This window comes from Daphnia pulex, chromosome 2, assembly GCF_021134715.1.
Source record: "Daphnia pulex isolate KAP4 chromosome 2, ASM2113471v1".
Taxonomy (NCBI): domain Eukaryota; kingdom Metazoa; phylum Arthropoda; class Branchiopoda; order Diplostraca; family Daphniidae; genus Daphnia; species Daphnia pulex.
This window is the reverse complement of record NC_060018.1, coordinates 8,670,519-8,683,994: the sequence shown is the minus strand read 5'-3', so window position 1 is coordinate 8,683,994 and position 13,476 is coordinate 8,670,519. Positions and strand designations below refer to the sequence as shown.

At 38.9% G+C, this 13,476-nt stretch overlaps 1 protein-coding gene across 1 annotated transcript; it reads left to right on the top strand.

The window, feature by feature from the left end:
- The first annotated feature begins 8,329 nt into the window (after nt 1-8,329).
- LOC124207162 lies at nt 8,330-12,829 on the top strand. Its single transcript, XM_046604490.1, has 3 exons — nt 8,330-8,754; nt 11,281-11,561; nt 11,628-12,829. The coding sequence occupies exons 1-3, from the start codon at nt 8,595-8,597 to the stop codon at nt 12,147-12,149; spliced, it is 963 nt and encodes a 320-aa protein (XP_046460446.1). The 5' UTR covers nt 8,330-8,594; the 3' UTR covers nt 12,150-12,829.
- Nucleotides 12,830-13,476: the final 647 nt, after the last annotated feature.

Below are 13,476 nucleotides of genomic sequence, written 5' to 3'. Positions count from 1 at the left end.
TTTAATGATTTGTAAGTTTGAATTTTCATATACAGCTATGCTCGCGCTATAGCAGCAGTTCGTAAAAATTCTCAAGTTGCTCTCACCACAGCAGCTATTTTCCACTTGATTTGTATTTAAAAGTGTCATATCCAGAGATGTTGCTCTAGCAGCAATTTTTTTCAAATTAAGAGATGTTGCTCTAGCAGAAATTTTGTAATTTGTTGTGCTCTCGTAGAATCAGGTTCCGAAATGTTTTATTGATTTGCAGGAACAATGGAATATGTCGAAATGGCTTCAATTGGTGGGGAAAAACTTAGCATTAGTCAAAGGAAAATGGCAACATGATCTCCAGAAGATTACGAGCTATATAAGAGACAAAGATGCTATCGCAATAAAAGGCAAAAAATCAGAAAAGAAAATATCAAAATAGTATCATCAAGCAATGCGTAGTAGCTGAGTTGTCAGGGATGATTGCTACAAATCCAAAGAAATTACATGTTGGGTTCAAATCCAGTTGAAAAATCAGTTTTGGAAGAATTTCAGACCTTGTGTTTATTACAACACAAATATTAACACAGAATTTGACCTTGTGTTTTTGGGGTTAGTGGTTGGCTTACTTGTGGACATATTCCTGTGGGAGTGAGTGTCCATAAACAACATTCCATTTTTGGGGGAATTCTCGCCCCTCCGTCTTAAACCGTCAACGCAGTTACCTTCGAACTTCCCCATAAATCGACTTTATTTTTTGATGCCCTTAAAATGTATACAAAATTATTGAACAACCGAAATCCTAACCTTTTTAACCCTTAGGTGTAATCAAACAAGATTTTTTACTGCTTCTTTCCCTTTTTTAACTTTTTTTAAAGTCCCAATTCCCTAGCTTTCCCCCTCTTTCCATCGTTTTCGACCATGACATATTGTGCCAAGCAACCCCCCCCCCCAACCCGTACATTCCTCCCCCCTAAACGTTTGACGACGTTTATGGAAAGCCCCTTTTGATTGTCGGCTGCACTGTGTGCTCACTCAGTCAATCTCGTCCATACGGTGCAGTCTTTTACTTTCCAATTCTATTTTTTTTTTTCGTTGAAACTGTCGTTTAGTAATACTAATAAATGTAAATTAAATTATAGTTTTAAATTAATACAATTTTATTATTTGACAGAGTTGAAATGAGCGCCCAGCAATTTAAAAAAATGCTCTGCCATCAATAGATGTGGAAAGAATTGTCTGGTGCCAATGTTCATGGACGTTCAGGCCCCGGTGTTCAGGCCCCGGCTTTCAGGCCCACTTTCTACGTGGGCCTGAACGTCCAGTTGTTGGGCCTGAACGTCCAAAATTTTAAATATTTATTTTCAGGACAGTGGCGCTAGTAAGCCCAGTCAATAGATTTTTAGTTCTTGCGTGGAGGCTTTTCTTCGCTTTTCTTTTTTATTTAACCCGTCGATAGTTATTCATTTTTCTCCCGCGGTATTACATGAGCTCTTATTTTTGCGTCTTTGAATCAGCAATTTTCACTTTCCATCTTACAGTAAAAAAGATAGATTCTCACGGGGATTAAAAATAGGTCGTCGTCCGTCATTTTTCAAAAATGTAAAAGATTTTCATTCAATCTAATTAGCAAAAACGAAATGGCAAGGGGTAGTTGACCATTAGTTACACTCAAGATGGGGTGTACGATTGTTTGAGGAGGGTTCCAATATAAAGATCAACTTGCAAATGCCAAACAGTCAATCAGATCATCGCGTTCGAGTGGCGATTGCGATTTTGAATAAAAATGGCGAAAAAATTTTCCTACACCAAACCAATTTACCTCGACATACAAGAGTGCCTTATTGTGTTTTTCAGATCACGAAAACAAGTGTTGCTAAGAATTTCGTCAATGGCAAACTCACCTTCGATTGCGAGATTGAAAATTTAATTCCAACAGACCCTACACTTTCTGGCAAGTTGTCCACAGCTGCAAATATCCCAAAGAAACCGTTCAGCAACAGCAATCAACTTGCATTTGCTGGAATGGAAAAAATCTTTGAAACTGAAATTTGCCGACACCATCATTAACGTCTGTGGATGCCAATTCAAAGCCCAAAGATCATTTTGACCACGAGAAGTCCATTTTTCACTGCCATGTTCGAACACCAAACAAAAGAAATTTTGACGAAGCATCGGAATTGAAGACATCGAGCCGGACGTGTTTAAGGTAATACTACACTTCCTCTACACTGGTCGTCTGTCGGGAAAAAAATGGAGTCTAAGATGCCCTTTGAAATACTTAAAGTGACCGGAAAATATATGTTGGACCAATTGAAAATGGAATGCGAGACTCAATTTATTGACCGAATCTCGGCAGAAAATTGCGTGGAATTGCTTTTTTTCACCGAAGAAAACCATCCGGCGTTTTATTTGAAGAAGTATGCGTTCGCATTTCTACGTAAATTATCCAGCAAAGTAATGGCGACGGAAGCTTGGGAAAAGGCTGAACGAGATCATCCAAAACTATGTATGACTATGCTAAAGAATGTTGTCAAGACTCTTTAGAAACATCAGAATAACATTGATTAATATCTGTACAAGATGAAAAAGGAACTTGATTCATTTGCTACCAAGAATTTCATTACTACGTTAAAATTAACCTGTAATGAAACCACGTTTAATTGTATCATTGTTCCTTTCATTCAGAAATACAATCAAGATGTTGAAAATTTGAAAAAGGTGCGAATTGAAAGATGAATATGATTATAAAAATTAATTTGTTCAAGTGTGGTCAATTTTGATAAGTGCTATTAATCAGGTCAAGAAACTTTAATATTAATGTTGCTGGACGTCGCAGTGTGAGAATGACCTAGTCAAATCAAGTGTCTTTATTACTTTATTAACAGGGAGAAAATCAAGGAAACTGTAACACATTGCTGGGTAAAAATGACATAACAAAGCGAAGACCACAAAAAAAATAAACAAAAGGGGAAATGAATTTTAAAAAAAAGAAATAATCGACAATCTCAATCAAAGCAATGTCAAGCATAGGTGAAAAAATTTGTTGTTGCGGTCGTTCTTTCAAGAGAGATCAATTGAATCTATTAAATGAATAAGAAGATAATTAAAATCTACACAAATTAAATTGCACTTACTAATTACCTTGAGCAGCGCAATGACGAAACATAAATTCTTGGAGATGAAGAGGAAGGCGATCTTCGTCATGCCGAATTCTACGCTTACCGATAACTCGTGCACAGTAGCAAGATAGTGGGAACACGGTACCAGATACCGAATGTAAATATGGGTTGATTGACTCGGCTTCGGTGGTGACTCTTGCCACATTTCGCTTCAAGACATCGAGAACAGTTTTACCATCATCTGCGGCCATGTCAAGATGTGTACCTGCGTCCACCAGAGTCTTGAACATGGATTCGTTAAGTTCACAATAAATGTCGTCTATTCCAGCCAAAAGGTGAAGCGGAGTTCGTCCGTTCTGGTCGATGGCGTTAGGGACAGCTCCGCGTTCGAGGATAAGCTTGACCGTCTCAACATTAAAGGGATCCTGAACTGCCGCATGAAGAACGCTTGTTGTTCGGGTTGGAAACCATAAGCGGATGAATTCTGAGTAGAAACTCTTCAAAGTGTTGCTATTTTGGATGGGCAGCATAGGGGAAATGGTTTTGAAAACAATAATGAAATGCATAACAAGCTCTGCAAAATTGGAAGAATATTCCACATCCCATTGTTCTTCATTGCCATGGTCTGAAGCGTTCTGAATTGATTTAAATTTAAAAGCAGACATCTCCTTTTCATTTTTGAAAAAATTTTGAAAAAAAACCATAACGACATGTTGAAGAAGTTGAGATAGGAAACTGGGAAATTTACGCCTTCTGCTAATTCGAAAGATGTATTGTAAAAAAATACGCATGTTGACGAATGTTTGCTGTCAGAATTAGCAACAGTTCTTCTGAAAACGTGTGGTGGATTATTACCTCCTCAATAATCACCTAGCACAAATCAATAAACTGTTGATTGTCTTGAATTGGTGTTGGTTTCCATAAATCCACTGCTACGTCAAACAAACTTCATATGTAGACCACTCTGTTGGCAGCACTACATATCCTACGGGTGACGAGAAGTAATTGCATCTTCATGGTGTTTTCGAACCGCAATCTCGAATCATCAATATCTCCATCTATGCAGCGCCGTTTGTATTCTTCAAAAAAAGCTGTCAACTCTGCAACAGACGTTAGCTCTTGCATAGAGCCAAAAACTTTACCAGAGGCGGAAGATTGAACGTAGACGTGAGGCGTCTTGGGCAGCAGAGGTTCACCTGGCAGAAAAAAAAATATGTATTCAAAAACAGGTATTCACATAAAAAAAAGAAACGAAGATCCATGGCTTCTTGCTAGCACTGCAAGCCAAGTGATGACGTTGGGATATAATGGTCATAGTTGGAATGTTCCAACAGAAGCGATTCGATGATTTCTTGAGCACCGGTCAATTCCAGTTCCAATATCTTGTCCAGTCGATCGAATGTTGAGGACTCTGATGCCATGTTTGGGACCTGAAAATACAAAACCATCATTATTTTCACGTTCTTCCAACTTACCAGCTGGACAGTATTGTCAAACATGCCACGAAGGAGCAGGTAAATGAATATAATAAATGGTAGAGTGCAGTGTTTAAAAGTTATTTAATTATAGTTAGACTATTCGAGGAAGTCGTAAACGGGAAACCAATACGTCAATGTAAACCCTGCAAATTAAACGCGGTGAATTTGCAGGAAAATGAGGCATTCACGTTGAAGTTCATTTTACCACCGCTAACCTCTTTGCCCGTCCATTTGATTTTCCCGTTGATTCGGAAGTCAACTGGTGGAAAAATTGAAATGAATAATCTTCGTATACAGTATTCTTTCGTTAGAAATTGATGGTAATCACAAAATTTTCTACATTTCATAACATTACAATTGATAACGATTCTTTCATTTCAAACTAGTGATATTCCAAATCGTTCTACACATGTGAAATAGATAGTTGACTTTTTTGCGTCACATGCTTATGGGTTGTCGTTGTACTCAGATATGGATTGAAGTCTATCAAAATTTCCCGACAGCAAAACTAATAAAGAAATGTTTGAACCCATAAGCCATTTGCTTCCTCAAATACGTGCAACAATGAGGATGAACTTTGACAGTGTAACGATTGCTGTACCTACCATGGCGAGCTTCAGTGTGAAGACCAGCAATTTGGTAATTCTAAAACCGTGTTAGATGTGGAAACGAAATTAATTTGATTGATTCCTCCCCAGGAAAAATTTCTTTTTGAAGCAAGCCAGTTTGGCAAACCACAGAAAGACATTTTTTTCGTCATGTATGGGAGCGAAATTTAAAACCAAAAAGTAACATTTGACCCCATTTGTAAATCAGGGACCGACATATTGACAGACGTTAAAGAGCTGAAATGTATTCCTGTTGGAGATGTTAAAAATTGCAAAGAAAAATGGTTGAGAAAACTAGCTATCATTGTCGTTCAAGAGTATTCGCTAGTGGACTAGATACCGGACGCACATGTGGCGGAGCATGGAAGACTTTCACAAACAAAGATGTTGCTGAAGCTCGTCAACAAGTCGAAGATCAAACACAATAACTTTTCTTTTCTGTATTTTCGATTTCTCAGATAACATGGGATTAAATAAAAACAAATAATTCAGTCTGTTGTTTTAATGTTTGTTGTATGAATAATTTTGTTTAAAGAAATGAAATTAAATTTTTAAAAGGGTTTACTTGAAGAATTGAAATTCTTTCTGGGATAACATGCCGATGGGAGAGTCTCGATGGAAAATGATGATGAACATTTCAGTATATGTATATATATGTTTCCCTGAGGCTTTAGTTTAATCGTTATTTCTCTTTCTTATTTCTTATTGTTTTAAAGCAACCCTCTCTGTATCGAAGTTTATTACAATAAGAATGTTGTTTTCAAGCTTACTAAACATTAATAACTGCTTAATAAAAAGGTATTGTTAGGGAATCAAAAAATCTACGTGTTTTAGCAAGATAGGTTACGTCTTTTTGTCGTTGACTGCCAGGAGAAGAAAAAGTGATGGTTTTGGTTGGTGTATTTAGCTATTTTCTATTTGCTTGGAATCACAAAAGATAATAACGTGTGGTGAACAAAAAAAATTTGACTGCTGGAGCGGATCTTTTCAAGGCGCGCTGTTGAAAGTTGTAACAAGAAAGTTTGCGACAGAAAAGCTGAGTGCGACAATTGTCGCCAATGTGTAAGTTAGTTATGTTTGTAGTTAGGAGTTTTAGGCTTTGCTTTAATTTGTTAAACGCTGAAAATGGTTTTTTTTTGTATGTTGCTGTAGAAACACGTTGTTGATGAAAATGTTACAAAACAGTGTTCAGCTATAATTGATTTAATTGGCAAACCCATTTTGCAAGGGAAAAGTGTCATCATCGTTTTTATGCTGCCTTAGCAGCTAATTATTAATTAAACATGTAATCCAATAACTCAACTAATTTGTAAGCGTTAAACAACCAGTTTTAATGAATTTCTAGTCATTATTATCCTCCAAAAACGCAAGCTATTTAAAAATAAGCGCCTTTGATACAGCATTGCCGGTATCCGAAACAGCGTTGCCGGTATCAAATAACGACTGAAACTTCGTGAAAAACCGTTACACACCGACGTCTGGTGCCCCCAAGGGCTCAGATATCGACGTCTGTCTACCGGGATTATTATAAATCAAATGTTGCTCTATTTTTTAATGTAAAAATTGGATTTTCTAAACTAAAATGAAAAAATTTACGGTTTTATTAATTTTTAAGATGGTCTGTTGGTATTATAGTCCTGTAATTTGACGTCTGTCTTGCGGGATTATTGATCAACATAATGTTAACTTGCTTTCTAGGGAAAATTTGGGCTTGCTAATAACAAAGTTGATTTTTTTACGGTTCCCGCCGACTTCGGGATCGCGTCACGCTTGAACGCCCCGGCCGCCAGTCGACAGACTTGGCTTTTCGTGTGTGTCATACCCCCCCCCCCCCCTAACCATATTTTAGCTTCGAACCTTTTGCTAAAGAAAAAACATTTTTTGGTCGCCCAGCTCCCAGACTATATGACGTTAGTGGTGATTGTTCTGACGACGATTTTGAAAGTAGGATACCAGTTTCATTGTCAGCCGCGGGAAAAAACGCAAATTTGAAAATTATTCATGACAATTAATTTATGGGTTCTATTACTTTTATTTGGATTTGTTTTGAAACTTTTTTTCTTTAGTTTGAATTTTTTTTTCGCTTGAATTCGAAACATATTATATCTGTACAGAAAATTATATCGCAAATTCAAAGATGAATATATTGCCCTTTTGGTTCCTAATAAATAGAGTGCATAATTGACGGAGCTGTGATCGGTTGAAGTTTTGTCACCAAAAGAGTGAAGGCGGTGAAGGTGAAGGAAAAAAGTGTTAAAGAGAAGGAAAAAAGTGATAGGAAAAGGCACAAAGGTATAGGAGAAGGAACAAAATAATAGGAGAAGGAAATGAATAGTTACAGCGCGACCAAAGTTACATCGACACCCCCTTCCTAGAGAGAAGGCAAAAAAGTATAGGAGAAGGCAAAAAATATAGGAGAAGGCAAAAAGTATAGAAGAGGAAAAACGGTATAGGAGAAGGAAAAAAATTAAAGAGAAGGGAAAAAGAGCTAAAAGAAGGCAAAAAAGTATAGGAGAAGGCAAAAGAGCTAAAGAGAAGGGAAAAAAGTAGACGGAAATAAATAGAAGGGAAAAGAAAAAAAAAGGTATAGGAGAAGGAAAAAGTATTGGAGAAGGCAAAAAAGTCTAGGAGAGGGAAAAAAAGGTAGAAGGAAATAAAAAGAAATGGAAAGAAAGAAAAAATGCATAGGAGAAGGAAAAAGTATTGTAGAAGGGAAAAAAGTATTGGTGAAGGCAAAAAATTATTGGTGAAAGTAAAAAGTGTTAAAAATTAAGGCAAAAAGTATAGGAGAAGAAAAAAGTATATAGGAGGGTAGAAGGTAGCCTATAGGAGTAGAGAGTAGACAAAAGAGCTCTGCAGGATAACCCAATCAAACGAAATTGATCCGGATTTATCATTTGTTAATGATTTATCAAGGCAGTCACTTTGTTGGAAAACCTAAGTAGAAAAAAAATACTACTCTCAAGTCTGAAGTCCTGTAAGAATTTGGACTTCACACTGCACAAAACTCGGCCAATTTCCGATGAACGACATCCTATATCAGCAGTGCGCAAGTGCGGCAGTGCCGGTAGGATCCCGTCAGGAAGAGCAGATAATGTTACCATGTAAACGGGCCGTCTGCTAGAATCAAGTCGATAGTCGTCACGTGACTTGGAGATCCAAGTTTGGTGAGGTCGCATGGAGATCGTCTTGCTCTGTCTGTACTCTGTAGTAGTAGGACATGTCTAGTAGGAGCATTCTCGCTGCCGTTACAGAAGCCGCGTCTCTGTGAATATTTCTCCATTAGTGGGTAGTGATTCTGTTTTGATTTTCCTCTCGTGCAATCTGCGACGACACTCTACCCCCTTGACAATAGTATCCGTGTCGTGTCAAAGATTTCAAACTCTACGCTCTCGTGAATAACATCGTCACCAGCCATGAAGAAAGGTGATAAAGAGTGGCTGATTTTCGCCGAAACTGGTAAATGGATCAGCAGTCTATTTGCTTCACACTGTTGCCCGTGGTTCCTTCCGTCACGCTCATCGGCAACGGCAACGGCAACGGCACCAGCAGCCATACCATCATCATCACTAGATGGTACGTCCGACGGGCTTTTCGTGCAATTGCTTGATGTACAAAACGCGCTCCCCGAGCGCCAGAGAAAAAAGCTTTGGCAATCGTTTTCTTTTTTTCTCTCACTCTCAAAAGAACAACTAGGAAATGGGGATTGAAAAGGAGGGAAATAAGGAAACGGGAATAAAAGGGTGCAAGGGAAACAAGGAATAGGAAGAGGAACAAGGAAACTACGAAAGCGCGCGGTAGAGCCCAAACAGGGGAAAAAAAAACTAGAGTCAGTGGATGGCTGAATCAAAATCCCATAGGCGGCAAGAAGAAACCGATAATCAATAGACAGGGAAGAGAACTCAGTAGTGTAAGCAAAAGCGCGAAATAAAGGACTAAAGTCTTGTTCATCCACCTTCTTCTTCCCATTTCTGCAAACGGCACACTTTGACGGAAGCAAGAAATTCACTCTAGTCCGACAGCTAGCCACCAAACAGTCGTTCTTTCAATCATCATCACTCAAAATATAGACAGAATAAAAGGAAACCCAATGACCGACATCCTTGGCTCGTTCACCGTCTTTGGCGTCATCATTGTATTCTTCCGTCTGTTGTCAATTCATTTGATCAATGTCTCTCCATCGCGATAATGAGGATGCTGTCTTATGAATATGAAGTCGCCAGGGAAATCTTGATCATTTCTATCTATCGTCGACGAGGAGAGCCATTAAGAGCACTAAGTACGGTACTGTATATCTCGGAACACCGCGCATCCCTTCCGAATGTTTGGCTTTGCTCACCGTGGAGCATAAAGCCTTGCATAAAGCACAAAGAATTTCTTAGCGTGATGTCAGCTTATAGAATTGCTGGCTGGATGACGGCCATCTCAGGGGAGGACGCAGCAGCGGACAGAATACGGGAATTGTCATCTTGGCTTTTTATTGTTATCGAGGAAAGCAGTAGGTAATAGATCTGGTCTGCGCATGCTGCAGACGACTTATAACGTCTGATATGGTGGATTGAGTGCGCCAATCTCGTAGCTGGATGCTCGATGCATTGTGTAGTCTCGCAACACGCAAGGCAGCAGCAGCAGCAATAGCGCAGTCGACTCACCAATAAGTGCTTCCTCTGCAGATGACATTTTCCCCAATGTCTCTTCTTCTTCTAGTCAAATGGTTCGACAGTTCTCTCCGTGCATCCTTCAATTATGCGACAGGGAAAAAAGAAAGAAAAAAGAAAGAAAGAAACAGGGAAAAGGGGAGTATGGACGAAAAGAGAAGAACAAACTGCTGGGACGCACAATAAAGGAATACGGAATACAGTGTATCGGAGGAGAAACGTTTCGCCGAAGCCAACTTGAGTTTTTCTCGCTGCGCAACACGGGAAACGCACACCAAGCACATCTCGCTCTCTCTCTCACTCCCAACAAAGAGCCTCGAATTTTTGTTATCCTCCCAGCATTTGATGATATAGACTTGCGTTCGCCAAGAATTGAATAATAGTTCTCAGCTCTCCGACCAGTCAACATCTAGCACTATATAGGTCCTATATATCTATAGCCCAAAAAGCTGCAGCAGCCAGGGAGTTTATAGTAGCTCTTTACTATTATAGGCTTATATAGGCCTATATTACTACACAGACTATTTAGTTCTGCCAACGGTTAGGCGAAAAATAGCTAGAAAGGAATATACCGTATAGGATTTAAAGAGCGCCCAGCACGGATCGTCACAAGAAGTGCAGATGTTCAACTAATTTGGTGATATTCGACAACCAGTAGTCCCAAGGAAATAGGAAAAGAAAACGAGGCTAGTCGACGTGTGTTGGCCTTTTAAGAGGAGAGCCAGTGGACACAAGAGGCGAAAGAAACGCGCTTTAGATCAATACATCACTTTATGGCTGCAAGCATCAAGGTGAGTAGCAGCTTTTAATGTCACTGGAGAAAAGAGGGACTGTAGAAAAAGTGGAACAATGGCAGTTTGCAATCGCTGATTGAGGCGACGCCCGTGACAAAATCTGTCGCCGTGCATTGCAGCAGTGGCGCTTTGTCACTTATTGGTACGCGGTAAGTGGATTCCAACCGAAAAAAAAAGGGAGAAGGAAAAGAATTTTTCAATTCCAGTCAGGAGTAAAGGAAAACAAAAGAATTCCTCCCAACATAATATTTGTGCTATATTGAACAATGGGTGTGTTTCGACTAGATGCTCCATTTTGACCCACATTGTTTGCGTCAAGTGAGAAACGTCTTATTACATATCTAGTTACTGAAAATAAACCGCCACTAAATAAAACTGTTTAAATGATAATGGGCTAAATTTTTGCAATGTAAAATATTGGTACTGTAGTAAATAATTTGTGTGTAACTTGCAGGTGAGATTTAAAGCCAAATTCATACTTTGTCGTTTACACCCGTTTACATCAACCTGATGTAAAAACTTTGGCTAAAGATTTCGAGCGACTTTCAGGTTTAGGTTACAAGATGTAAATAAAGTTGCCGACAATGTAGAATCTTCTAGGTTAGACTCAAGGTTAGACTCATACTACATAATCACTGTTATCTCTAAAGGAATATTGAAAAAGCAACCGAATCCGAATTGCGATCACAAGATGAAGGGAACGGCAGCGAGAGCAGATTCGACGCTGAATTGGATCCACCACGACTCTGATTTGCCCGATTTCTACTTCCGCACAATCCAAAAGGAAAACGTCGAACAAGTCGCCGAGTTCCTGCTCAAATATTTCTTCGCCGAAGAACCACTCGGCCAGTCGCTTAAACTCGACCCCAACAAGGAAGTCCGCCCTTGGCTTTCCAAAATGCTGGAGCACGAGATACGCGAAGGATTGTCGGTTTGAGCTTTTATCCGTTATTATACGTTTTACTGGAAATTATTCTGATGCAAATTTCTGTGTTAGATTGTTGTCCGACTACGATCCCTCGATAGCGAAGACTCGACGGTTGACAATCAAGGTGAAATTGTAGCCGTTTGCCTAAATGACGTTGAGCGGAAAGTAAACGATCCAGAAGATGTCAACATCTTCACGTTCGTCGAACGCGACTCGCAACCCAACATGTGGATGATCACTCGCGTACTAGATGAATTGGTCTCCGGCGAAGATGTTTTCAACGGCTATCAAGTCGAATCGCTGGTTTCCTGCCAAATGCTCTGTGTTAATCCACGTTTTGGCGGACGGGGACTGGCTCAAAAATTGATTCAGTTGACGGAGGAATTGACTAAAACGTTGGGCTATTCTTTGATAATCTCGGAGGCGACGAGTGAATTTTCGGCTCGCGCTTTCCTTAAGGCTGGTTTTCTTTGTCTAAAAACAATCCAATACGACGCTTTTACAATTGATGGTGACCAACAGCCGTTCCAGCAACTCTCATCGGACGGGGTCCATACGGCCGCCAGACTAATGATCAAACATTTGAAATGATTTTTAGGCGAATTAAAATCTAGGTCATTTTGATAAAACAAGCAGGCTACACTGGGTAATGTACCAATGCCATGGCCGTAATGCGTCACCTAACGTTTTGAGCGGTTTTGAGGCTCGAGCTATCCGTTCCTTTTGTACTAATTATGAAGCGATAAACCTACGTATATTTTGTATTTAGCCTAAGTAGAGGCTATCTTCTATCGGTGCTTTTGTTGACTGCATGTCCCATTTAAAGTTGCTGGAGTTGTGTCCTTCAAAGAATACGGATTCATGGAGTGGACGGAAAAGTTAACAGTCAAGAAAGTCCATGATCGAAGACAGGACTCGAAGCGATTTCTTAAATAGTTAAAGAAAATAAAAAACATTTTTATATTTCTCTTCAATTCAAAGAGAATGGTTGTAACCAGTTGTTGTTGTTGTTGTAACCAGACACACACGTCACGTGATGTTGGATTTCAATGATGGATTTCCTCCGACAAGAATTCAGTCAAATTTCTTATTCGAAATATTTAAAAAAATATTTGCACATTTTGTATTGCTACGCATAATGCGTTTTTTAATAACGACGATGAAAAACCTGTGTGAAAAACCTATAGTCACTGATAGTCAAGTAAATTCCAAACTAGTCGTTTCCATTTTATGTACTACAATGACAATATATTCTTTACATTTGACAGCAATTTTATACTCTTCTATCTATATTATATTTATTACGTTTTTGGAAATGATAATACATTTAATCTTACTCAAAGACCACTCGTTTGTGTGTTACGTTTGGTGTTTCAGAAACGACGAAGCAGGAATAGGAAAAATTGTCCACTTTTGTGAAAATAAGCTGTTTTTTAATATTTTAATGAGGGATGACCAGGTCATCCCTCTTAAACAATATGACCTATACTCTAACAAAATTACACCAAAATTGCGACACGCGCGGACTTTGCGTGTGACTAGCTCCAACACAGGAATATAACCAAATAAGGCCACTAAGTATCTGCATTCAAAAACTTATTGCTGGTGCTTTAGGTGGTTGCCGGCTTGGTGCCATCTGTGTGCTGGATACATATGGTTGTTATCCTGAAAATGTTGGGAACCGAAAATATATTTTTTTTTTCATCCAAGAACTACTCAAAATAATAAATAACCATGTGTATTACATTACGTTCCCATTTTTAATCGAGTCGATTTGTTTTTTTTTGTCACTAACACAATAAGTCTAGATGAAATTCCGCTCTAGACAGTTAGTATGAGGAAGTTTCACAAACAAGACACAGAATAATTTAGAAATTTAGAATGCTTTTGCCTAACTTTTCTAGAGATGAAAGAAAAT

Bases quoted from the DNA above. Each gene is read 5' to 3' on its own strand.
- LOC124207162 (XM_046604490.1), top strand. From the start codon at position 8,595: ATGAAGAAAGGTGATAAAGAGTGGCTGATTTTCGCCGAAACTGGTAAA. The intron at 8,755-11,280 runs GTACGTCCGACG...TTATCTCTAAAG, and splicing joins ACCATCATCATCACTAGATG to GAATATTGAAAAAGCAACCG. The intron at 11,562-11,627 runs GTTTGAGCTTTT...TTTCTGTGTTAG, and splicing joins AGATACGCGAAGGATTGTCG to ATTGTTGTCCGACTACGATC.